Source organism: Orcinus orca, chromosome 15 (genome assembly GCF_937001465.1).
Source record: "Orcinus orca chromosome 15, mOrcOrc1.1, whole genome shotgun sequence".
Taxonomy (NCBI): domain Eukaryota; kingdom Metazoa; phylum Chordata; class Mammalia; order Artiodactyla; family Delphinidae; genus Orcinus; species Orcinus orca.
Window position 1 is genome coordinate 50,282,233 of NC_064573.1, and position 27,299 is coordinate 50,309,531.

The following is a 27,299-nucleotide window of genomic DNA, read 5'->3' on the forward strand; positions in this document are numbered from 1 at the left end:
GTTCACTATAAATGAAGGTTTATGTTCTGGCATAGCCTATGTATTTTGATAACAGCAATAGTGCTTATGTAGGCTCAAATCTTCTGGGATTAAAACAGATTGTGTCAGGAAGTCTGGGACTAGGAACACAATTGCTTACAAAAAAGTTCTTAACATAAGGCAGTACTGTTTTTAGCTCAAGATATGTATTACATGTGTTATATGTATTTTTTTTAATTTTTTATTTTATTTTATTTTTTTTTGTTATATGTATTTTTAATTTTAATTGAGTCCAATACAAAAGAGAAGACCACTGGCTATGGGACTTGGGTAATTACTGTTAAGAAAGCAGGCTGATGAGCATTGAGACTGCAAGAAAGGATATGAACAAAATAAGAGTGACATTCCTCAGTCTCAGAAACAATAATTAAAAGGAGAAAAACAGCCATTAAACAAACATGAAAATATATCCAACACCACTAGCAATATAAATCCAAACCCAAAAAATTACTTAGCAAAATTATAAAAATTATAATACCCAGTGTTGATAAAAGTGTTGTAAAACTACACTGCCATGCTTTGCAGGAGGTATTATAAATTAGCACAATTCTTTTGGAAAGCAAGCTAGAGATATATAACAGGACTCTTTTTCATCAATATCCCACATCTTGGTTTCTAACCTAAATAATCCAAACTATAGAGAAACTCATAGTCACAAAGAATATTAAACAATGTATTGAAATATAAAATGCTTAAAATAGGGACGAGTTTAAGTAAAATATGATGTAACCACTAGACAGAATAATACACAGCTATTAAAATCATTAAGTAAAAAATAATAAGTCTACTTAGCAACACTAAACTATTTGGTTCTCTATTTTCTCTATGCTATTTTCTGCAATGTGATTATTAAAAGGGGGGAAAACTTCTGTGTTTACATTTTCAGATTCCTAAACCAATTTTTTTACTATTCTACAATTTTCCCACTTGTGGATATTATATTCACTTTTAAAAACAGTGCCTAGAAAGTTTAAAAATTCTATATCTACTTAAGAATTTCTTTTATTTGGGGCATAGTTAATCCCCAATAAATGGTTATTAGTTAACTAATTTCTGAAAAATTAAACATTGACTGTCTTTGGTAGTTTATGGATTCTAATAAGTTATACATTTAGAAAATCTTTCCATATAATTTGTATAGAAACATTAATAAATTTGTCACTTCTAAGAACAGGATTTTTTATTATCTGTCTGAACAACATTATTTAGCTAAGTAAGAGTTTTAGAAAACAGACCTATACATTTCTCCACAATCTCCCCCTCCCTGGTGCTGACTAGGGATGAAATTAAAAGTCATATAGATACTAATGGGGAAGTCACCTTTTCTTACTGCCCAAGAGGTAAGGATTTAATGCCAGGAAATCCAGTTATTATGGAAAAATAAAGGCCCTGGAGAATTTTTTAGTTATACTTTTGCACTATATCTCAAATTTCACCTCTAGGAAATGTCCAACTGATATGATACATTTACCCTCATTTCTATGGCCTATAATTGGAATAAATAAAATGTTATGAATAAACCTGTAATCAAATGTTCACAGCAGCTTTATTCATAACAGCCCAAAACAGAAACAACCCAAATATCCTTCAGTGAGTGAACTGTTAAATAAAACAAAACGAAACAAAACTGCAGTACATCCTTGTACCACATGTACTACTCAGCAATAAAAAGGAAAGAAGTATTAAAATATGCAACAACCTGGATGGACTACAAGGGAATTATGCTGAGTTGGAAAAAAAAAGCCAACCCAAAAAGTACACCCTATGTGATTCCACATACATAACATTCTTAAAATGACAAAATTATAGAGCTGGAGAACAGATTATGGGTGGCCAGGAGCTGGAGGGGTTGGGGTGGGAGGAAGGTGGTTGGGGACTTAGCATTAGGGACCCTTGGTAATCCAGGGATCTACACGTTAGTGAATTAAAACACACACACAAATGAGGGCATGTAAAAGTAGCAGAATCTAAATAAGATTGATAGATTGTATCAATGTCAATTTCTAAGTTGTGCTATTATACTATAGTTATACAAGATGTTACCACTGGGGTGAACTGGGTAAAGGGTATATATATACTACAGTGTGAATCTACAATAAGCTCAAAATGAAAAGCTAAAAAAAAAAAATATGGAAAAATATTTACCCTAAGAGTTAGAATACTGTTAAAATGTAAATTATTATAATAAAGGGAAACATTAGTTTTTCACTGTTTAAAATAAAAACTGGTGTGATCTTTTGATTTTTAAAAAAATCTTTTCCATCTGTCAAGTTCGTAGCTGGAGAAGCTTCCTTCTTTTTCAGGTAATGATGACCAACTCACAAGGCCTTGAAAGTACTTAGTAAAGCATCAAATCATTCTTGAAGAATTAAGAAAAGAACTTGTGACCCTACTAGGCCAAAGACTAGAGTCAGCAGTTTTTCACTCTTTTACCCTTCCCAAAGTGTGTGAAAATTTACTTGCTTTTAGATTTTCTTGTTTTTTAATTTTGGCCGACTCTAAAAGTCAGGTCCGCCTTTAGAAGTGAAAAGTGCACCCAAGATGAAATGGATTATTGCCATAAACCATTTTAAGAAAAGAAACAATGAGACAGAAAATCCTTATAAACTTCAAAAGAAAATTCTTGGGAAATATGGAAAGACTACTCTTTTATCTTGTAAGCATTCAACACCTGTGAGGCATTTGTTCTGTCATGCAGATCAGCCCTGAAACAGGTTTATGTGTGTATGTGTATGTATGTGTGTTTAAATTTTAGCATTTGCCATTCATCAAGTCAATTAGGCATCCACAATTAGAACCCCTATAAAGTGTGCTTTAATCCTGCTCCACACCCATCGGAAGGAATGAGGCTATACAACAATGCAGCTCCTGTATGAACAGGTAGTCTGTTCAAAAAAGTATTTAGGATTGTAACACTGGCAACCTGAGACACCTAATGAGGAAACAGCGCTCAAAAGACCAAAAGCGCTGCACTACAATTAACCTTATAACGTGTATGTGAATTTTCAAAGAAATGAAACAATTAAGGGCCCATATGTGTAGTCACGAACATAATACAAGAAACAAATTTAAGTAAGAATTCAGAAATAAGCCAAGAATTCAATTTGTTATAAACAAAATAAAAATCATTGCTATGTTAATTTTTACTCATTCTCGTTTGCTACCCAGAATAAACCATATATGTATGTACTGTCACTGTAAAACAAGTTATTTATGGTTCTGAATTATAAATTGTAAGCCTAATAACACTTCTTGATAAATAGTGGCTTTATATATAGCTCAAAGAATTAAGCTTCTACCAAAAACACAACTACTAGTATTTCTGTAACTGCCTAATCAATTATTTCAACTTCAAAGTAAAGACACTTGTCTTTATGAGATGCAGCCATATTTAAGGTGTGCTTAGTTTACTCTTAAGATTTAATGATCTCAAAATGGGTGAATTAATTTTTTGTGGATATTATTGAATTTATATTAACACAAATGGAAAATAACATGTGAGAGTTGATGATAGTGCTTTTTTTTATTGAATTATAAATGATGTATAATATTGTTACAGGTACAATATAGTGATTCCCAATTTTTAAAGGTTACACTCCATTTATAGTTGTTATAAATTATTGGCTATATTTCCCGTGTTGTACAATATATCCTTTTGTTTTTGTTTTTGGCCACACTGTGCAGCATGTGGGATCTCCGTTCCCGGACGAGGGATCGAACCCAAGCCCCATGCAATAGGAGTGCGGAGTCTTAAACACTGCTGGGTTAACGGACTGCTGGGGAAGTCCCTATCCTTGTAGCTTATTTTATACCTAATAGTTTATACCTATTAATCTCCTACCCTATATTGCCCCCCACTTCCCTCTCCCCACTGATAACCACTAGTTTGTTCTCTGTATCTGAGTCTGAGTGAGTCTGCTTCTTTTTTGTTATATTTACTAGTTTGTTGTATTTTTTAGATTCCACATATAAGTGACATCATACAGTATTTGTCTTTCTCTATTTCACTTGGCATAATACCCTCTAAGTCTACCCATGTTACTGCAAATGGCAAAATTTCTTTTTTATGGCTGAGTAGTATTCCTTTTTTTTTTTTTAATGGCTGAGTACATATACACACCACATCTTTATCCATTCATCTGCTGATGAACACTTGGGTTGCCTCCATATCTTGGCAACTGCAAATAATGCTGCTATGAACATTGAGGTGCATGTATCTTTTCGAATTACTGTTTTTGTTTTTTTTTGGATATATACCCAGGAGTGCAATGGCTGGGTCATATATGGCAGGTCTATTTTCAGTTTTTTAAGCAACCTTCATACTTTTTTCCACAGTGGCTACAACAATTTATATTCCCACCAACAGTGTATGACGGTTCCCTTTTCTTCACATCCTCGCCAACATTTGTTATTTGTGCTCTTTTTGATGATATCCATTCTGACAGGTGTGAGGTGATATCTCATTGTGGTTCTGATTTGCATTTTCCTGACGACTAGCCTTTCTTAATGACTAGGACACTGATGTTATGGACCAAAATTACTTGCAATTCCTTTCATTGCTAATTTGTGTAGTCTTAGTATGAATGTTATCTTTTTGGAATTTTTGATGAAACATCTAAGAAAATAAATGGAGCAATCCAAAACTGAATCAAGAAATATTTATCCTGTCATATTAGAGCCTCTATACTTTCCGTTTCTTCAATGGGGCTCCAATTCTGTCCTCAAAAATCTGCCTAGTTTTCTATGAAATTGATTACCTTATTTACCAGATATAGAAAACATTACTAGATGAGATGTTGATGGTAAAACATAGCGTGGACAAAAACCATTTATTAAAATGGTGACATTATGAAAAATATTCTAAATTCCATCTTATTACCTGTGCTTTTTAATAATAAACCTGATACTGAAAGGGATTTTAAAAGGCAAAAAAAAATTGTATCCAAACAAGTTCAGATGCATTTAAGTTCTTATGCGTATCTAAGAAAAATTATGTAACTCAGGTACTACCTTCATATCTTTTCTTTCCCTTTTTTTTTTTTTAACCTGACACGAAGTTTTAAAAGCAATGACTGAATTTTAATTCCTATGTATACTTCAAAACCTGCAAAGTCTGGACAAGTCCATGTTTGACGTCTTTCAAATAGCCTCTTATACTGGTTTCTCCAAGTGGATCCTCTACTTTAAAAAAAAAATTAAGTACCCTTTAGGCATGTCTTTGATGTTATCACAGAGTCACAGGATCTAATTTTATATGGAACTATCTGGAACACATTGACAAGGGACTGTCAAAAAAAGTCTTCCTTTCAACAAATTTGCCTGGGCCCAACGAAAATGTTTTTAAATAACATACTAATTTTTAAAAAATAGTGCATGATCATTTAAAACTTTTAAGAAACCATAAGTGATTTTGAAATTGGCAAAAGTAGGCTGATCAATATATTATAATATGCCGGAAGTTATCTTCTCTCATCAGCTCAAACATATATCCAATACCTACCATTCATAAAGCACAGATATTAATCAAAATCATCAACAACTTCTGTATTCCTCCCTTAAAGTTTTTCCATGTATATAAACTAATGCTCCTGCGAGTGTGATGTCTACTAAGAGTATGGCCATGAGGAGTACACACTTTAAAAAGAAATTATCCATTATGTAATATTTGTGAGTCTTATATGTTCTGTAATCTGATGAATAGCATATTGTTCTTATCAAACAATATGTTATTTATTTTCTTGATGCTTCCTCATCATAGAGGTCTCCTGAAGACCCTGAAACACCAATGAACATGAGGAAGAAAGCTGCCAAATACTTTATCCTTGTTAAATTAGGAGCCTAAAAAATAAAACTGTCCCAGTTTTAAATGGGTATGCCTAAAAATTCTAAAATGAAGATTATGTACCACATGAAAAACAAGCAGTTTGGTTAAGTAATGAAATAACCGCAAAAATAAGTCACATATAAAACAGTATGTACACTGAACACAACAATACAATAAGCTACATGCATTTCTTTTAAAACTAGGAAAGAATAAACAAATGCCATTCCTATAAAATGGTGATTTATTTTTCTTTTCCCAACTTTCTACAGTATCATCTAAAAATAGAAAATTTAAAGTAAATGGGTAGTAAAGCATTTCAGGGTTTTAGAGATATGAAATTTTGATATTTTCATATATTATGGGATTTAAAAAACTTATGTTCAAGAAAATGTTTCACTGGTGCAGCTAAACTATGCAATTCATTCAGATACCATTTACTAACTTCTTACTATGTGCCAAGCACTTTCACCTATGGAAATGCAGGTAGAAAGATGAGTAAGATAGGGACTCTGCATAATAAAATTTTAATGATCTTCTTAAAATTTTAATGTCTTATTATAAGACAACAGAAAGTAATCATTTAAAGGATAAAGAATTTAACCTTATACTTGAAGATGGCAGAATGCTAATTCTTCTCTGTTGAATGTTTAATTAAAAACTCAAGTACATCTGGTCCTATTTAAATCATTTGAAGATATTGTATTTGCTTTACCTCCAGGTCACAAAGAATACGCTTTTTCATAGTGTATAGCTCCTATAATAGTTTAAACTTGAAACTGTTCCTATTGGTAAACTTACATGCTGGGGTCACAGTATTATAAACCAAGAGGAGGATATGGCTTCTCTTCAACAGAAGTTGGGAGATGTTATTATTCCTTTGCAGTTTTAAAAGTGCACGTAGCTGATTACATTGTTATTATCAGTGTAGCCATTATACAAGACAGAATATCTTGTATCTGGATTATTTTTGCTATCATTTCATTATATAACTACAGTGTATAAATATTTTCTGAAAGAGAATGAATACAATGCCCCCAAAACCTACTGTGTCTTCTTCACTGTTGTATTCTCAGCAACTGCTACCATTCTCAGCATATAATTCAATAACTGCTCACTGAATGAATAGCAAGTCAGTACTAAAACTCAGAATACTTCCTCAATGTTTCACACTACATTTTCTGGGGGAAAACAGTGTAGTCAAATGAAGAGCAGAATTAATGTAAAATACTCATATTTGTCCCTGAACATATGACCACAAGCACAGTCACTTAAAAATCAGATGTTTATCACTAACAACAAATTTGAATTTCTAAACTTTCAAATATTTGAAGTGAACTAATCTGCCTCACATATAAACAGCTCCTATCAATTGATAGGGAAAAGGCCAACCAAAGAATAATCAGGTATATAAACAGTTCTTAAGAAAGAAATACAAATCACCCTCAAGCATAAGCAAAGATGCTTAATCTCATTCATAAGGGAAACATAAACTAAAACTACACTGAAAATAATCAATAGATATATTAATCAAACACAACATGGAGAATTCTTCTAGATACAGATGGGAACAAACCCAACTATAAAAAGACATTTTAGATAACTGGGGAAATTTGAACATAATCATCTAATAGGTATAAGATGACATTAAAGAATTTGTTTTGTTAGTATGATAATGGCAATTTTTTATTAAAAAAGACTACTGGAATATACTGAAGTATTTATAGATGAAATTATGTCAGAAAGTTCAAAATAACTGAGTGGAAGAGGGATAAAGATGCAAATGCAAAATAAATAAAACAAGATTGGCTGTGTACTGATAACGGCTGAAGCTGAGTGATGGGTAAATAGGAGTTCATTATACTATTTTCTTTACTTTTATAAATGTACAATATTTCCTAAAATTAAAAAGTCTTAAACTTTAAATTTAAAAAAATGGAAGAATACACACACAAAAGATAATAAAAGTGGTTACCTGTTTGTGTGTGGGGAGAAGAGGGTAAATTTTTGCTGTTTATTTTGTGTTTTCACAATTTTAGAAAAAAAAGTTTAAATTAAAAAAAAAATGGATAAAACAATAATAACTTCATTGACACCTGGATTTCTAACCGAACACTAATGTACCCTGACTGCATCAGCAATTCTAATATGCTGAAAGAGTGTTTTAATGGAAACATGGATCAGAAAAATCTATCAAAGAATGAGCGTAATAGAGCAGTAACAGATGTAAGTGAAGTAGCAGATGTAGTTGAATTCCAACCTTCCATAATAAAAGAGTTTCTAATGTTTTTCTCAGCTAAGAATTCAAAAACTACAATTAAGAAATAGAAACTTTCAGCAAAGTTGTAGGATACAAAGCAACACACAAAAATCAGTGGTGTTTCTTTACATTAACCACGTGCACTCTGAAGAGGAAATTAAGAAAATCCTATTTACAATAGCATCTAAAATTAAGAAAACTCCATTTACAATAGCATTCAAAAGCATCCAATACAAAATAAGGAATAAGCTTAACCAAGGAGATGAAAGACTTGTATGATGAAAACTACAAAACATTGCTGAAAGAAATTTAAAAAAGGAAAGAAGTCTCATGTTCATGGACTGGAAGACTTAATATTGTTAAGATGTCAGCATTACTCAAAGTGATCTACAGATGCAATGCAATCTCTATTGAAATCCCAATGATGTTTTTTGCAGAAGTAGGGAAATATGTCCTAAAATTCATATGAAATCTCAAGGGACTCCGAATAGCCAAGACAATCTTGAAAAAGAACAAAGTTGGAAGTCACATATTTCCTGATTTCAAAACTTAATAAAAAGCTACAATAATCAAAACAATATGGTACTGGCATAAAGACAAACATACAGACCAATTACAATAGAGCCTTGGCACCCTTCTCAAAAAAATGGTTTTTGAGAAGGGTGCCAAGACCATTCGATGGGGAAAGGACAGTCTTTTCAACAAATGGTGCTGGAAAACTAGATATCCACAGCAAAAGAATGAAGTTATACCCTTACCTTACACCATATACAAAATTCACCTCAAAATGGAAAAAGGACCTCAACATAAGATCTAAAACTATAAAACTCTTAGAAGAAAACACAAGGCAAAACTTAATGGCAATGGATCTGGCAATGATTTCTTGGATATAATACCAAAAATACAGGCAACAAAAGAAAAAAGTAGATAAATTAGACTATATCAAAATTAAAAACTTCTATGCATCAAAGGACACAATTAACAGAGTGAAAAAGCAACTCACAGAATGGGAAAAAATACTTGCAAACCATATATCAGGTAAAAGATTAATATCCAGAATATACAAAGAACTTCAACCACAACAAAAACCAATATGATTAAAAAACAGGCAAAGAACCTGAATAGACATTTCTCCAAAGACACACAAATGGCCAATAAGCACATGAAAAGCTAACATCACTAATCATTAGGGAAATGAAAACAGTATGAAGGCTCCTTAAAAAACTAAAAGAAGAGTTACCAGTTGATCCTGCAATCCCACTACTGGGCATATATCAGGAGAAAACTCTTATTTGAAAAGATACATGCACCTCAATGTTCATAGCAGCACTATTTACAATAGCCAAGACATGGAAGCACCTAATGTCCATCGATGGATGAATGGATAAAGAAGATGTGGTATATATATACAATGGAATATTACTCAGCCATAAAAAGAATGAAATAATGCCATTTGCAACAACATGGATAGACCTAGAGATTATCATACTACGTGAAGTAAGCCAGACAAAGACAAATATGATATCACTTATATGTAGAATCCAAAAAAAATGATACAAATGAACTTATTTACAAAACAGAAATAGACTCAGAGACAAAGAAACCAAACTTATGATTACCAAAGGGGACTGGGGGTGGGGTGGGGTGGAGGGAGATAAGTTAGGAGTTTGGGATTAGCATATACACACTACTATATATAAAACAGGTAAACAACAAGAACCTACTATACAGCACAGGGAACTATATTCAATATCTTGTAATAACCTATAATGGAAAAGAATCTGAAAAAGAATACATATATGTATATATATGTGTAACTGAATCACTTTGCTGTACACTTGAAACCAACACAACATTGTAAATTAACTATACTTCAATTTTAAAAAAAGAGAAAGCTATTCAACTGAGGGAAAAGAAAAAAACTATAAAGCACGGTAGTATTAACCTATGGTTGCAGTAGGTAATCAAGAAACAAATGTAATACGAAGCATTTCCCACACATAGGGGAAATGTATTACATGAAAGTCACAGAATTAGATAGGTATATTAAGGCTTACTATCAGACGTTGAGTTTAGCTTTAATAGTTTAGCTTTTAATAGTACATTTTAACACAATCATATATAACATTTATATACTCAACCTAATCGCAACAGCTCAATTCTCTGTATGCTCATTGCATTTCATATAAACCTTTTAGCCCTTATTTCACTATACTGTTAATTATCTGTTCACATGACTCTCTCTCTACCAGACTGCAGGCTCTTTGAAGGCAAACTGCCATTTACTTTTGGGTCTCAGGGCTTGGTGGCAAACCCAAGCACTGAGATACAAATTCTGAAGGTTTGTCGAATGACTTAGGTAGTATTTTTATGTCAATAAACAATCCTGCAAATAATTTTACAGAAGATAATTAAGTTTAGAGGTTACGTAACTTGCTGAGATCACAGAGCAAGTACATAAATGAAATTAGAATTCAAATCCAGATCTTCGGTCAACAATTTCTATGCCCCTTCCACCACACCATACATATTACAAGTAACTACAAGCTGTGCAGGAGCTACATTCTGTGGTTAGTTGTCTGTAGTCAAAAAGCAACAACTCAACCATAAAAGTGAATCACCCAAAATTGGAATAGTAAAGGTCCCTTAAAAATGAGATCTTTGAACTGTCATAAAAATTAGTTATTATTATTATAGTCTCAGCAGAATACTGCTACAAGTATTTCAGAAAAAAATTACCTTGTACTTCTTTATCATGACACTCCTTTAGTTTTGTCCAAACATCCTTAAAGTCATTAGATACATCTGCAGAACTAGGGCTTCCACAACTGCTTCCCGGGACGTTCATCTTACTTAATATGCTCACACTTCTACTGCCTAATGTTTTCTGACCTTTTCTGTTACATTATACAGGTCTGAAGTTGTCTTTGGTCAGTTCAAATACCTGAAACAACAGATTGCAACATAAGTGAATTCTGCATTTATCTTTGTGTAATTTGAAATCAGGATGACTTCAAGCCCAGGCAGCTGATCTCAAGTTTTCCTTATTTACCTATGATCAATCACTTCAGAATTTGAGGGGGTGGAAGTGAGGAAAAAAGATGAGTATGGTGAGAAAAGCCCCAATTTCAGTTACCTGGCCTTAAGTTAAGCTACTCTTTCAGGCAAACTTTTTCTTATTCCGCCTATGAGGAAGTAATTACCTATATTATGTTTAATTGAAAGGACTATGATATAGAGAGGTTTGTAATCATTCATGGTCAGTACTGTTTCCCCATTCTAAAAGAATTTATTGCTTTCTTAACTTTTGAGTTGATATGGAATACAACGATATATTGAACCAAAAACTGGAAAACACTCTGAAATATTCTTGACTTAATAAGCATTCACATCTAGACACACACACTGTAAAAGAGCAAGAAAGATGACTGACTAACACGAGTCTCTGAACAGCTTTCTCATAACAATGAAATTTGGTGAGCAAGATACAGACACAGCCAAGATCTATGAATACGGAAACATCTAAAAACAAGGCAAATATGGGTAAAGCTATTTTGTGCCTCTCAGAATAAAGGTGAATGATTAAGTTTATTATTTGTGTAGCCCCTCAAGGAAGCAACAGGCTATTAAGTTCAAGTGGATTAATAAATATTTTAATATGTGTTCTTAAACTGAAACCATTAACTAGCTACTACTAAAAAATTACAATAAAATGATTAACAAATCTACTAACCCTCACATCTGGCTCCTTAGTCAATGCCTTACCATTGCTAACAAGAGCCCAAACGGATTTAAGTGTCTTTTACTAACCATTTCCTGAGGTCTCTGATGAAGAGGCTAAGATAAGCAAGGGCATGTCTAAAGGGAGCAATATTATGTGCAGAGCCACTTGGTAAACTATAAAACACTAAAGAAATAAAAATACATTTATTAAGCTTTTCAAAAATTGTGATTACACTTTTTTTAAAGATAATCAGTGAAAATTGAACAAGTACTAGATTTTACATAATATTAGGAAATTATTTTTAATTTCTAAAGAGGCTTGTATTCAACTATTTATTAAATAGTTTTATTTATCTAAATAAATTTTATTTATCTAAATTTATTTAAATTTAGATAAATTTAAATTCCATTTATTTATTTATCTAAATTTATCTAAATAAATTTTATCTAATTTATCTAAATAATTTTATCTAAAATTTATCTAAATAATTTTATCTAAAATTTATCTAAATAAATTCCATTTATTTATTTATCTAAATTTATCTAAATAAATTTTATTTATCTAAATTTATCTTTTATTTATCTAAAAGATAAATCAATGGGTCTATACTACTGTCAATAAAAGCCACCATTTATTAAGTGTTCACTATGTACCATGGAGTGTGCTGTTTTATATTTCCTTTTAATTTAATCTTCACATTGTATAAAACAGCTACTACTGATATTATTAATTTCATTTTAGAGTTTAAGAAAACAGGCTTAAGAGACTAAGTGACTCGCCCGAGGTCACATTGCTAGGACACGTCTACTACGGCCACGTCACTGCTGCAACTCAAGTTGTGATGCCAATGAACTCCAAAATACTAAGAAGCAAAAAAAACAAAACAAAAATGTTAATTGTTTTTATTAATCAAAAAGTTCAAAACAAAGTTTTAGTTACTTTAATGAACAATTTAAAATTGTATATTTTAGCATTCAATAGTTTAAAACCAATAGTGTAAGATAAGCTTCCTTTATTCTACCTTCAGGGGTAATAAAAAGGTTAAGTGTTTTTTTTCCCCCCACATAACAATTTATCAATACTAAGCTGTTCAGATATTGAACAGCTTATGGCAATCATCTTCCTTGCTCTTTTACAGTGTGTGTGTGTCTGTGTGTCTAGATGCTTGTTAAGTCAAGAATATTTCAGGGCGCTTTCCAGTTTTTGGTTCAATATATTGTTGTATTCCACATCAACTCGAAACTTGAAACCCTCTCCAATCTATTTTGCATGCTTAGCACTTTTTGCTGGCATTTCTTTTGATATTGAACCGTTATTCGCTGCACGAATAATTTCTCAAAAATGTGCATCTTGCCTCTCAAGTTGCATCCTGGGCTCAATAATTTGCAATAATTTAATACATTTCTGTGCCTCCTGTTGCAATGTAAACCACAAACCACCACACTGAAGGTGCTCAAGAGAAGATCTTTCCTGTCACACCACACACATTCTTAGGTGAGGCAAGAGCCGCTCCTCAGTTCACACAAGGGCCCTGAACAAACTGAATAGGGACTCTGACTGCTGCTCTTACGAGCAGAGCAGAGGTCCAGTGGCTCCCATCCCAGGACCCTTAGCCATCAGCCTCCTCCCGCACCGCGAAGGGCTGGCGGTCCGCCCTCGCCAAAGCGCTCCGCCGAACAAACCACACGACTGGCGCCGGAAGCGCGCGCGGCAACACCGGGCGCAGGTCGGCGCATGCGCGTGGCGGGCCCGGCGCCGGCAAGCAAGTTCTCAGCTGGTGCGAAGACTCGGAAACAGCACTCAGCGCTGGGTCGTCCGCAATCCGGTCTACCTCCTGCGTAGTTCAGGCCGGCTCCAGCCGACTCCTCAGATTCAGCCCCAGCGCCATACAGCCATCCCCACCCCGGGGTCAAACGCCTTCGGTCAGCCGGCAGCTCCAGACCGGAAATAGCCCGCTAGGACCCAGCGCTTTGGGTCGGGGAAAAAGATTCCTTTTACTCACGGCTTGCAAGATTGCGTCGAGATTCTCGAAAGCCCCAGCAGGAACGCGAGCACGCTCTGGAGAGGGGAAGAGACGGCCGTTCGCTTTTCTGCTCGTTCCCTCACTAATCTGCCACACCGCCAACAGCCAAGCCGCCCCCTCGGGGCAGCCCGCGTTTTCCAGCGCTGGGGGAGGGCCCGAGGGCCGCCGGCTACGCTCGCCCCGCCCGGACCTCGCGCGACGTCACGCAACGTCGTGTGGGAGTTCCCGCGACGTCACGCCTCTTCCTCCTCCTACCTCCGCGGAGCTGGGTGGCGCCCCTCACGCCCCCTGCGGAGGAGCTGGGTCGGCGACGAGTCCCACCGCGTTGGGCGGTGACTGGAGAGTGGAGCTCTTCCACTGAGCCGTCAGAAGAGGCTCCGAGAGCTGGCGGCCGCCACCGCGTTTTTTGAGAGGGCCCGGAGAAAGCTCACGCTGTTCTGTCTGCGGAGATTCACGTTCTCCTAAGAAGTGATCAATGTGTCTGACTTAAGCCCGTTTCTGGGAAAGCACGTAGGAGCGGCCCGTACCAGATGGAAAGTTAAAGTTAACTGAGGAGGGAAGGGACACAGATCAATCTAACGTAGCTTTCCGGCTGGTAGCTCTTACCTACAGTTTAGTGATGCGACCTGACCGGACTGGGTGGCGAGGCCGCGTAGCAAAATGAACGATGTATATTTTGCTCAGGTTAAAGAAAGTTTCTGACGAACCTGAAATGAGACGGAATCAGAAGTGACGCATTATTTATTGGAACAACATGCTGTTAGGTAATTTTTTTAAGTCAACGTTTTATGTGGCTGTTCGTTTATAAACATTCAAATTATTAGTATATTTTCCTATTTATATTACCTATTTAAAAGAAGCGTTTTAACGTTAGAAATTCTAAATATATGAAGTTGAAGAAAATAAACAATAGACAGTATCATAATATTTTTTAAACCAGTTCAATACTTTCTTTAATACTTATAAGACCTGGGAGGAAGACAGAGGATATTATAAACTTTGAAAAGTAGAGTTGTATTTGGGAAATCAAAGATATAAAATGTAAAAGTAATTTTCCCGTTCATTCCCGGTCTTAAGGGATGAATATCACAGCTTACTCCTTGCGAGTGGGCATAACAGGATGTTTCTGTACCATCCTAGCAATGCTGTAGGAACATTGGTATCTTTATAAAAGAGAGCTGCTGAACATTCATTACCCTGTTAAAGTATCATTCACTTCCAAATTTTATCTTGTTTTAGTCTTTTCTATCAGATCCTCTTACAGCACTATGTGCTATGTGCCTTCCTATCTGACACTTATTGCAGTTTTCATTATTTATTTAATTAAATCAGTCTCCTCACTAGACTCTTAAGTTTCTTAAGGTCAAAACCATGTCTTGTTCACCTTTTTATCACCAGAAACTAACCCAGTGCTTGCCAGAGTCAGTCTCCGTGTAAAATTAATGAATTGGGCGTTCCTTGAGGGACTCATCTTTTTCATTTAAGCGGAGAATATCTTTGAATCCATTCTAAATTCTTAGATTCTCTTTATGGGATTTTATGATAAATCACTTTAACGGTGGAAACAGTAGGCATACGTGTAGATATCTGCCTCCGATAAGGAGCCTTAAGACCTACATGTAAATTATGAAGTCCTATGAGAAAACTTAACAGTGAAGCAGATATTTTGAACTCTTTGTAATACTGGGTTTCTCAAATTTTATGGCTTAGAACAATGCTTCCCAAACTTTTTCAGTACCTGGAAAAAGAATACTTGTATTACATATTGTGATAAAAAATGAGACTGCTTCCATCCAGAGGCAACAGCAACTAGGATTCCAGCCACCTCAGGCCCAGCACTGCCACCTTGAGGGTTGGGAGTTTAATGTCCTAGCATACATATTGGAGGCCCTTGGTTAGGATGCTCAATTTAAAAATTGTGTGGTGAAATGGTTAAAACGGTAACTTTTATATATGTACACTTAACCGCAATGAGAAAAATTGTGTACTGAAAACTCTAGGATTCTTAGAACTGTAAGAATTTTGGAACTATGTAGATTTTGAAATCATGTAACTCAAGCCATTTTACAACTGAAACTCTTTGTTGATTCATTCTATACAATCTGCTTACCTCCTACAGCTGGGTAGCTGAGGGTTGTGACGGGAGAAATCACATAACAGGTTAGACTGATATCACTAAAATTACATGGTTTCAGACCTCATATAGGGCACCAATTAATCTCTAAAATAACCTTTATTTAGCTCCTTCTGTTTCCTTTGCTGTCTTCCAAACCTTCACTGTTTTCCTCAAGCCTCTATACAGTATTCTCACTCTCAGCAGACACCTTCACCTCTTGGTTAAACAAGACAATGGGACTCAACAAGTGTGATCTTCCTGAACTTTCTTTTCTCAACTCTGTGAATTAGGAAGTACCATTTTGCAGAGAAAAATGCAACCCTAATCCAATTTCTTCTCATCACCTCATCTGTATCCACCCTGGGCCAAGCCACCATCATCTTAAACCTCTTCTGCAGCAATAGCCTTCCTTTTTTTTTTTTAATCAACTATCTTTCTACTTACACTGTTTTCCCTTTACAGTGTATTCTCCAACAGCAGTCAGAATGATTCTTTAAAACCTAAGTCAGAACATGACACTCCCTTAGTTTAAGACATGCCAGGGTCTTCCCATCACTTTAGAATAATATCAACCCCCTTTCCATGGAGTCAGGACAGGTCAATCACTGTATTCTACTGATGTTACCTCCTAAATAGAGTTCTGAATTAGTGCTTTCCTATCCATCCTCACTCTTTTTGCCCTAGTTTTGGCCCTGATATTTCTTACCTAGACTGTGCTTCCAATCTTGCACCTAAATGCAGTTTCCACACAGCTGCCAGAATGCCCAACCATTATTTCTGATCTTGGCACTCTCTTGTTTAAAACCATTCAAGTGGCTCTCAATTGCCTAAAGATTAAAATTCAATCCCTTTAAAATGTCAAAGAAGCCCTTCTTAACCTTACACCTCTACCCCCCACCTTATCCTTTCCCTCTAAAACAGGAGACTGCTTATACTCCTCCTTCCTGCTCTTTGCTATTTCATTGTCTTGGCTCATACAATCCTCTTCTCTTGAAATTACCTCCGCCCAGATCCTTAATATTTCACCCCCTTTCTACGTATCCTTTAAGACTTAGCTCAGGTAGTGCAGCTTCCAGGAGACTACCTTAATGTCTCTCTTCACCCCTTCTTCCTACCCCCTTCCACAAATAGCCCTCCTCATTCTCCCATACCCTTCTATATGTATCTTTGTCACTGCATTTAATGCTATTATATTGTAATTATGTTTATATCTTTTATCTTACCCAGCTAGGCTGCAAGGGGTTTCTTGATAGCGGAGACTGTGCTTTCTTCATTCTCCTCGGTATTCCTAGTTCTTATCAGAGAGTCTTAGAACAGTACTACCCAATAAAGCCACATATATGATTTAAAATTTTCTATTAGCCGCATTTAAAAAGGTGAAATGAAACAGGTGAAATTAACTTAATATGTTTTGTTTAACCTAATTTATCTAAAATATTATCATTTCAACATGTAATCCATACACAGATTTATGAATGAGGCCTTTTACATTATTTTTCTTCATACTGAGTCTTTAAAATCTGATGTGTATTTCACCTTCACAGGACATCTCAATTTGGATTAGCCACATTCCAAGTGCTCAAACTCACATGTGCCTAGTGGCTACCATATTGACACAAAACATGCCCAGCATATATAATGAACAAATGAGGTTACATGATTTACCTGAAGAACCAAGTTGGAGCTGATTCCTATGGAGCTGTTTCCTACTCTAAGGCTATTTCTCCTATTTGTGCTGGGCATTTCCCATCTCTCTCCCACTCTACACATCATGCCATTCTCTTCCCCTCCCAGCAAATTTTTTGCCTGTATCCCCAGGCAAAAAATCTAGTGATTAAACCCATTATGATTATTTACATAATAATGTCCAGCACCTTTAATACAAACACAAAATACTAGTAAACTGGAGTGAGCTGTATACTTACAGTCAGAACTACTTTAAGAGCAGAACAAAAGAGATAATAAGAAAGATAAAAATAATAAGATAAAAAATAAGATAAAAATAATAAGAGGGATAAGAGGGGAGAGAAGTATTAACATAATAGAAAATTATGCTGTCAACATTTGTGTCAACCTAAATGAACACGATTTAATTTTTAAAAAGTTGTTTACAGTAATTACTAAGTGTTGTTTGGGGGTAGGGGTACACATCAATTAGTGATCTTGCCCCAAGTGCCAAAATGTTTTATGATTTGAGTTGATGGTGCTGAGATTCCAGTTAGGTTGAGCAGTTTTATAATTGTTTTAAAAGATATATTTAACATTCATGGAGGATGTCAGTATCACAGTTTTTCTTTTGACAGTCAGGTGGTCATTAAAGTGCTTATAAAAGACATTAAAGATTATACATTGCTTTCTGATTAGAAAAAGTAGCCTCATGTGGTCTAGCCAGCTTCCAACTTAGGTAGAGAAACTTTTATGTATTTTGATTATCTCTATGGCTACACATACCTTCTTCATTTCCCTTTATAAACTATTAAAGTAGTTTGTGTTTTTAAGTACTTAGCTACTTCATTTCGCATCAGCAATGAGCAAAGTTTTATTAGATATATAATTTTCCCAATTTAGGAACTATCACTTTATACTTGATAAATAGTCTTATACAGTATACTGTGTGCTTGCCTATTGGCATAGGTTTAAATGATGGTGGGCTGATCCAGGATGTTAATGATCTGCTATTTATTGTCAGTGGAAAGAGGCATCTTTTTCTTCCAGGCCATCAGTTTGTATACAGTGGCTGCTTGGGCAGTATTTCATATCTCTGCAATATAGGTTAATGAAGCTTAGGAATTTTGTTAGATAGCCGTTAGGCCCTTTCTTTAACACTGGCATTTGTAAGAACCTCAGAGCTTAACCGCTGCAGAGATGATAAAAGAATTTAAGAGTGATCACTAAGACTGTAGAGTAGAAAAGTGGATTGTATTTTGGGAATCTTGAAAAACCAATCTTTATCTTTTTATCCAGTAAATGTAGTTCTATACAAATTGTCCTGTGTACATATATATAATGCTGCCATGATGGAAACTGTGGGAACAATATTTACAGTAATGTAAATGGAAAATATTATGAAGAGTTAACTGTAGGAACAAGTCACTGACACTTGGAGTCTATTAATTAAAGCATTCCTTGATGGGTTCACAGGAGCAAACACATTTAATATTCATTGCTTTGTCCACTTAAAAAAATAATGATGCATGTCTTAAATGGTAATTTTTCCACCTATGAATTAATGAATTTATTCACTGCTGGCATGTAGTTGTGATCTTTAATGTACTCATGCCTCACAAATTGCACCTATGTCTTCAAACACACTGGCTGACTTTTTCCCCCCATTTTTTTCTTATTCTAACCATGTTTGAGAAAAACAGACTATTTAAAATATAATGACATTTTGCTTTTCCTAATCCATATGTCAGTCTAAGGTTAAGGAAGCTTTGATAATTACTGATCCAAAAATGTTTTACGTTTAAAATTCAGTTCTTAGAGGAGGCCTTCAGTTTTAGCCAATACTTTTCTATTTTACTTAAGTTATAATCGGAAGTATTAGAACTGAATAGTGAAATTAAATTATATTTTAATTCACTTCTCACCCTTTGGGACAATTTGTTTTTGCAGACTATTTACGATAGATAGAATTCCTCTTCCCAAATCTAGTATACTTATATAAAATGACCATATGCCCTGGCTTACCAGCAACAGTTCTGGTTAATGTCTGTTCTTCTGGCTTAACTATTAACAGGGCTCCCATTTACTCTAAAAAATGTCCTGGTTTGGGTGATAAGTCAAACGGTCAGAAGCTTTAGGGAATTTGAAATATAAACTAATAAAAAAGGGAAGATTCAAATGACCTTCTCTTGTCAGGAGTATTTTCTTCTCAACTATGTACAGATCTATCTAAACTCGTTTTAAAGAATATTATGATACAGATAATGTAAGCCATAAAAGAATTGCACTTTTTGATTTATTGCTAGTACTCTGAAATTCCCATTAGTTGGGAAGTGGTTTGTTTAATACTGATAGAAAATGGGTTCAAGAAAAATTTGCGATGATAAAAATACAAAGTACTGTTCCTACTTATCTTCTCTTTTGAACCTAAAAACTGTATCATACAGGTAGAACAGGTACAGTTTTCATCTCTTCAGAAAGGTTGATAAATTAGGTGGTGTGACTAGCACTATATGTACAAACTAGTAGATAAGTTGACCCAAGACTTTAAACCCAGTCTTCTGGACATGAGTCCTGTGTCTATGATCTTTTCAGTACACCATGCTATTTTTAAATAATAGAATCTCTATGAAGCTTATTCTGTGCTTTTCTGTTTTTAATTTAGAAAATGCTTTTGAGAAAATAACCAAATAACGTTTCTGAAAAATTATTAAAAATTATTACCTAAAGGCTAATTTGCAGTCCCAGTACATTTTTCTGTTTACTTCAGAAAGCTTTACATTATATGAGGTTACTATAAGGACTTTTAAATTTGATAGCAACTTAATTTGTCTTATTGAGAAGAGGAAAATAAACTGGACTCTCTTGGTCAGGATTGGAGTGAAGCACTATTCTATGGATTAATCTCAGTTTTTTTAGACTTTTTTGCAATAATTTTATTTCTTAGTAATTATGGCACATATGGCCTTTTACTTGGTTTACGATAGATGTGGACATTTGAGAGATGAATATAAATTGACTTCTAATGGAATTAGTGAAAGTGTTTATACTAGATTCCCAGCTAGATTCTTTCATGTAGTAAGTTTAAAACTAAATAGATTGAAGAGCCTTGAATTATGTTGTAATCTCAGAAGGGACCAGAGCAGGAAGTGCTCCAAAAATTGTGGCCTTATTTTACAGTCAATGATGGTGTATGGCCATATTCCCAGCCTATGGTACTGTGCAAGTCCTGAGTAAGAGACGACCAGGGTTTATGCTCTGGCCCTATCTCTGGTTATCTGCATGTTTCCTAGACAAGTCTTACTTCCTCAACTGGAAAATGAGAATACTCATACTTAGTATGTCCAAAAGGGTGGTTGTAAAAATGAGGTATTATATGTGAAATTTCTTAAAGCTTGCCAGTTGGGAACAGAGTGGTAGCAGGCTTTCCAGGCAGAAGGCATGTGCAAAGGTTCTGCTGTGGGGAATCATTGTGAGCTTTGGAAAGTGCAAGTATATAGTAATGTATTTGTATAGGTTGATAGTGGGAAATCAGTAGCAGTTCCACCTGATTTTTTGAATGAATTATAATTTGTAATTATAATCCTATTAAGCAAGTAATTTAACTTCTCTGTGCCTCAGTTGTTTTATCAGTGATATGAAGGTAATAATATAAGCCTTGGGTATTTCACAAGATTGTTAAGGATTGAATGATTATATATATGTATTCAAATAGTGTAAGAAGCTATTGTTAATAATAGATAAATTTAAGAGCTACAGCTAATCAGAGAGATCTTTCCAATTGCTAACATTATATAATTATAGTGAAATTGTTGAATTGCTATGCAAATTGTGAGAGATTTATAATTATAGAAGTGATTAAATGATAATTTGGTAAGTGCTTTTTTTTTTTTTTTTTTTTTGTGGTACGCGGGCCTCTCACCGCCGTGGTCTCTCCCGTTGCGGAGCACAGGCTCCGGACGCGCAGGCTCAGCGGCCATGGCTCACGAGCCCAGGCGCTCCGCGGCATGTGGGATCCTCCTGGACCGGGGCACGAACCCGTGTCCCCTGCATCAGCAGGTGGACTCTCAATCACTGCGCCACCAGGGAAGCCCCACATCTTATTTGATTCAAATAATTAAGTTTAAATAAGTCTGGTAGTTAAATAGTCAGGTAGTTATTATATTGTTGTTATTTCCATTATATTACAAGGGATTTTAACCATTATCTAGCTGAACTGCAGAATTGTATAGAAAGGAGAAACTAATTTATTCATTTATTTCAGAAATTGGTGGTTGTAAGGAATCATTTATTTAACAGAGATTTATGATCTATTCAGCTTCAAGTCCAAGAAAGGGAGCATTGGTATCAAGCTGATTATGATCTGAGCTAATTTAGTGAAGACCTGAGTATATTTGATAAATCCTTTTGAAAATAGTATCTGCTATTATTGGGCTGTGTTCAGTAGTGTGTGTCCCCACTTTTTCTTATATCTATGCCCTCTTCAGTCCAGTTTCCCTTTTTTAGTTCATTAGCTAATTTAACCACCTTCTAAGAAAGAGTTTTTTTAAAACTCAGATAATTATTCTATTCTAACATAGTTCAAGTTAAGTGAAAAAAGGATGTGATTTTAATCAGATTTCTTTTTTATTTGTACCTGTTTCTTCCTCATTTTTCTAAGCTAAATTTCTATCATTATGCAAATATGGTATTTACTTAATTAGAGCACATAACTGGCTATTCAGTTTTCTATTTTTAATCAACTTGACTAGAGCCTTCATCTAATGTATTCTTCAGAGCCATGCTCCAGGATCACGGTATAGGTTATAATAAATTAGTTCTTGTAACCAGACCCTATTGGACATAGTCCAAGACAAACTTGTAGCTTTCAAAATTCTGTGTTTTACTATAGTGAGAAGTGTTATTTGAGGGTCCAACATAGTCAATCTATTTTTATTACAGTTTTACCAGTGTAGACTTAAACAATAAAGTCTTTGAATCAATGCTGGATATAAAAGTATTTACAGAGTATGTACTAATTGTTCATTTTGTGGCTGTTTGGCTCTTCAAAAATTGGCAGCCAAATTCAGGAAATGAAATGTAGTTTATTAGAAAATACCTTTCTCACAGAAGATCAAGTTTCTGTGCATCTCAGGTTTTGTGGGAATGGATCAAATACGTCAGACAAAAATTGGCTAAAGTTCCTTATTTCCATTTGAAATTGCTGTACTCATTTCTCAAAAAATCTATTGTAGTTGTACAGTGTATTAGTTAAAAGTATATCGTTAAACCAAGGAAAAAGTGGTTTTACGATATTTGTTCAATAATAATAATGTACTGGACTCCTCTTGGGCCCTGCTTACATCAGTCATCGCAGTGCAAACCAGATTCCTGTCAAGTAAAACCTGACACCTCACCTGACTTTCGGCTTTAACATTAGCATTACACATGATTTGTTATGGTATCAGAGGAACTGCTGAGAATTTAATTTACACTAGATGTGTTTAGTTTACACTTACTGGTGGAACTAGAATAACATGCCATTCATCTTAAACAGTAAAACTGTGGGAAAAGAGACTGGTTTTATTGTGCTGGAATGGACTGAACAGCTTTTCTTCCTGAATGGACTATAGCCAGGTTCCAGTATAGCCAGGTTCCAGGTTCCTGGTTCCTGGCCTATAGTCAGGTTCCAGTGGTTAGTTCTATATTATAGTTAAAAAGCAGTATACTTGTTCCTGAGCAACATATATTTGTTTTAAGTTTTGTCAAACAAGCACTTGGACAGTGAATAGAGCAGAAGGTAACAGCTCACGAAACTGCTATGTAGATGGTATTTATCATTCAGTACTTATTATATGATTGAAAATTGATCACAATATTAATATCTTCAGAAATGCAAACGTTCCTTTCATCTCAGACTGAATTTCATCTACTTTCAGTTAGGAGACCTCCAAATGTAGACCTGTATGGATGGTCCTCAACTTAAGATGGTTTGATCTTAGCGATCTTTCAACTTTATGATGGTGTGAAAGCCATACGCATTCAGTAGAAACCACAACTCGAATTCTGAATTTTGATCTTTTCAGGGGCTAGCAGTATGCAGCATGATGCTCTCTTGTGATACTGGGCAGGGGCAGCAAGCTGCAGCTCCCATTCAGCCATGCAATCACGAGGGTAAACAGCTGGTACACGTGAACCATTCTGTACCCAGACAGCCACTTTCAGTACAGTATTCAATAAATTACTTAAGATATTCAACACTATTATAAAGTAGGCTTTGTGTTAGATGACTTTGCACACCTGTAGGCTAATGTAGTGTTCTGAGCATATTTAAGGTAAACTCGGCTAAGTGATGGTATGCAGTAGGTTAGGTGTATTAAATGCATTTTTGACTTATGATATTTTCAGTTTACAGTGGGTTTATCGAGACATACCCCATCATAAGTTGAGGAAAATCTGTGTATGTTAAATGTAAATTTTTTCTAGAAGACCTCATCGCAGAATTCTATAATATTGCTCTGTGTCCATAAATATTGTACTGCAAGCTACAGAAAGTTATTGATATGTATTTCTTAATGTTTCAAGATTCATTCAGAAATTCATTAGATTTAAAATATTTTCATATTGGAAGGAAGTGTTTCTCACTCCTAATCTAAATTATTGTAGAAGGGATAGGCACAGAACCTTCAAGGGAGTAGACTTACAATAGAACTTTGAAAAAAAATTTGCCACGTAAGTTATATTTTCACTTTGTCAGTAATACATAATTTCTAAGTTAATAGTTTTCTGATTACTTTTAAGACTATATGTCTTTAACACGATGAGCTATACCGTTCTCTATTTCCCAGTCAGTTTTTGATGCATAGCAAGTTTGGTCATTAGTCCTGTGTTATCCAAATTAGCTATTTATATAGAAACATTTAAAAAATATATGCCTGCTTTTCAATTATTTATAGTAATATCCACTCTGTATGTATGAAAATTAAATGCAAATTAACTACTAATTTAATGAATAGCCACATAAGGTTAAATTGCTTATGTATCTAATAGTTTTAATAAGAATGTATAATTAGTGGGCTAAATTGGTGAAGTGGTACTTTTGTCTTTAGGTATACCATCTACATACACGCTTTTCAGTTTAAGAGAAAAACAATGCATTTACCATGGATACAAATTCAAATTATATTATTCACATAACGCTTATTTGTACAACAGTTAAACATCTTTCAGGAAATTAAAGTTGACTGCAAGAGCTCAATAAGATCAGCTTGTGTTAGAAGTGGATCTGTTTGTTGGTTCTAATATGAAGTCTAGCCTCTTTCCTGTTCTTTCTTCACACATTGGAAGATGTGTCAATTGACCCAGCTTTCGTTAGATAAGCTCTTAAAATGTTTTGTCACACTCTTCTGAGCTCCCTTCTGGCTGATGACATGCATTTCATGAATATCTCACGTGTGAACTTTGCTTATTGGCTCCATCTCCTAATCAATTTATCAGTCTGAGGCTAATTTAATATCTTTAGAACATGTTAAATCCTATTCTATCTTCTTACATCCAATTTTGGATTCACTCTTCCTATCATTATTTACTATCAAGGGAATGTAATATAATTTCGTATTGACCTACAGTAAATTAATTCCTAAGAGAATCTTTTGGAGGAAAAAACATACTCTAGAGCCCTGAAGAAATAATTCAATCGGTAGTAGAAAGCACAATCCTTAGAGCATATAGAAATCCTTGGCCAACTAATCTGATGTGTGAAATAATACAATAGATATAAGTAGATGTAAAATGCCTTTGAAAACTCAGATACTAGGCACAAGCAAGGTATAATTTGGACTATGTCACAATTCCTTTCTTTGGTATAGATGATTGAAATTTGAATTTTTTAAAATTAAGCCTTTTAATCACCTTGGTATATTGCTCTCAGAATACGTTTAACAAAGGCATCTTTGAAGTGATTCTTTAATTTGATTCAATTATATGGGTTTCTAATTTTTTTAATTTAATAAGATTAAAATGTTTTCCAATATTAAATCTTAATGCTTTCCAAGGTTGCTGATTTAATTTTATCTCTGACCAATAGAAAATGTATATTCTAAGTTAAGCTTTGACTTCTCTTACTCAAGCTATTTGTTGAAATTTATATATTAAAGAGGGGGGAAGAATATTGACGTGCTACACCTACTATGTTCTAGAAACTCTGCTAGGTGTTTACACAGAATATCTCATTTGATCTTGCCAACAACTCTTAGAGAATGGTATTTGTTTCCTTAATTTACAGTTGGAGAAAAGAGAACTCAGTGTTAAATAATTCCCAAGGGTAAACTAGCTTGTAGCAGAGTCAGTATTCAAACCCATCTCAGTTTGGCTCAAAAACCCATATGTTTTTCAATATACTACCTTTTCTCTTGATTGTAAAGACAAGAAACAAATGGAAGTAATTATTTTCCAGAGTCCACTTGAACTGAACTAAATTTACCAAATTTAGAAACATCCCTCTGGTAAGATTTTACCTGTAAAAAGAGAAGGGGCTTAGTAGAATTAATTTTTAGCTCTAAGAATCAGAATTGAAAATTCTGAGCCTTTGGTTCTCAAGCTTTCTATGGTCCTATTTCCTTGGAATTTCTTAAGTTAAAAACATTTAAAGCATTTTTGAGCACTTGTGCTCAAAGCACTCTATTAAGATCTCACGCTTTAAATAACAGGTTTTGTCCCCTCTAAGATGGGTTTTGAGTCCTTCAATTCTGGGCTTCATAACCTTATTGAAATTTTCATCTCAATTCTAACCAAATTTTAGAAGTACAACCTTCTTAGGCAAATCCTAAACTATATCCATATAAGAGTGATTAAAACAATACAAGAATACATACATGCTAAGAAAATAAACAGTTGAGACAGTTTAAAGCAATAATAAGTCAGAAAATGACAGCAGGATCCACAAATAATCTGGGCAAATATGAAGGAATGTGAGGTACTCTTACGATTTTGATTTACAATTTTGTGATGGCACTAAGAGATTAGGTTTTGAAATGGTCGTCATCTTCATTGCCAATGGCAACCCCATAAGTTCGGCCACTATACCAAAAAAGTTTGGGGGCAATAATTATATAGATTAAAATATAAAAGCAAATAATTTCTTGGTTCGGTAAATATTCCTTAAAATAACTTATACAACACAATTTTACCTTTTTACAAATCCTTTAGAACTCACAGAACAGATTTCATGTAGTAGTCAGAAGAATCAATGGAGAGCAGTGAAACAAATATTCGTCTGGGCTGCTATCAGGAAGCTGGGATGTTCTGGTACCACCTCTACCCTTAGATTGTATAATAGTGATTTAGCTACGTTTTGGGGCTTTTCATTCAACTAAAAAGTGAGAAGTTGAATTCATTAGTTATTCTTAAAGAGTCCTTCTACCTCAAAAATGTCATGATTCTAAGTGCTTTTGGTAGGAAACACATGAATATATTCAGGAAGGAAAGAGGTTATAGTTGTAAAGAAAGCTAGCATGGTTGACAAAAAGAGTCATTGTGTGAAACTGTTGCCAGGAATAAAGACAAAGGAATGCATCCCTAACTAGACTTAGAGAATAAAAAGATTTTTAAATGACTAGAACAATTTTTGACCTGGGCCCTCAGATAATGCAGGGCTATATAAAATACATACAC

At 34.6% G+C, this 27,299-nt stretch overlaps 2 protein-coding genes across 9 annotated transcripts in view; one reads left to right on the top strand and one right to left on the bottom strand.

Moving 5' to 3' along the window:
- Positions 1-27,299, bottom strand: part of RBBP8 (RB binding protein 8, endonuclease) — a 96,507-nt gene that overhangs the window by 67,249 nt on the left and 1,959 nt on the right. The window contains exons 2-4 of one of the 8 annotated variants that reach the window (XM_049698127.1): positions 26,110-26,143; positions 14,474-14,574; positions 10,860-11,064 (exon numbers count right to left, since the gene is read on the bottom strand). In XM_049698127.1, coding sequence (XP_049554084.1) covers positions 10,860-10,968 — 109 coding nt within the window. In that variant the 5' untranslated portion in view covers positions 10,969-11,064; positions 14,474-14,574; positions 26,110-26,143. Of the gene's footprint in view, positions 1-10,859; positions 13,615-13,846; positions 13,903-14,057; positions 14,265-14,473; positions 14,575-26,109; positions 26,144-27,299 lie in introns of those variants that run through there. The other 7 variants (XM_049698125.1, XM_049698126.1, XM_049698128.1 and 4 more) reach the window with 7 other exon arrangements.
- ESCO1 (establishment of sister chromatid cohesion N-acetyltransferase 1) overlaps positions 1-27,299 on the top strand; it is a 1,212,023-nt gene that overhangs the window by 47,559 nt on the left and 1,137,165 nt on the right. The gene's annotated exons all lie outside the window — the stretch shown is intronic.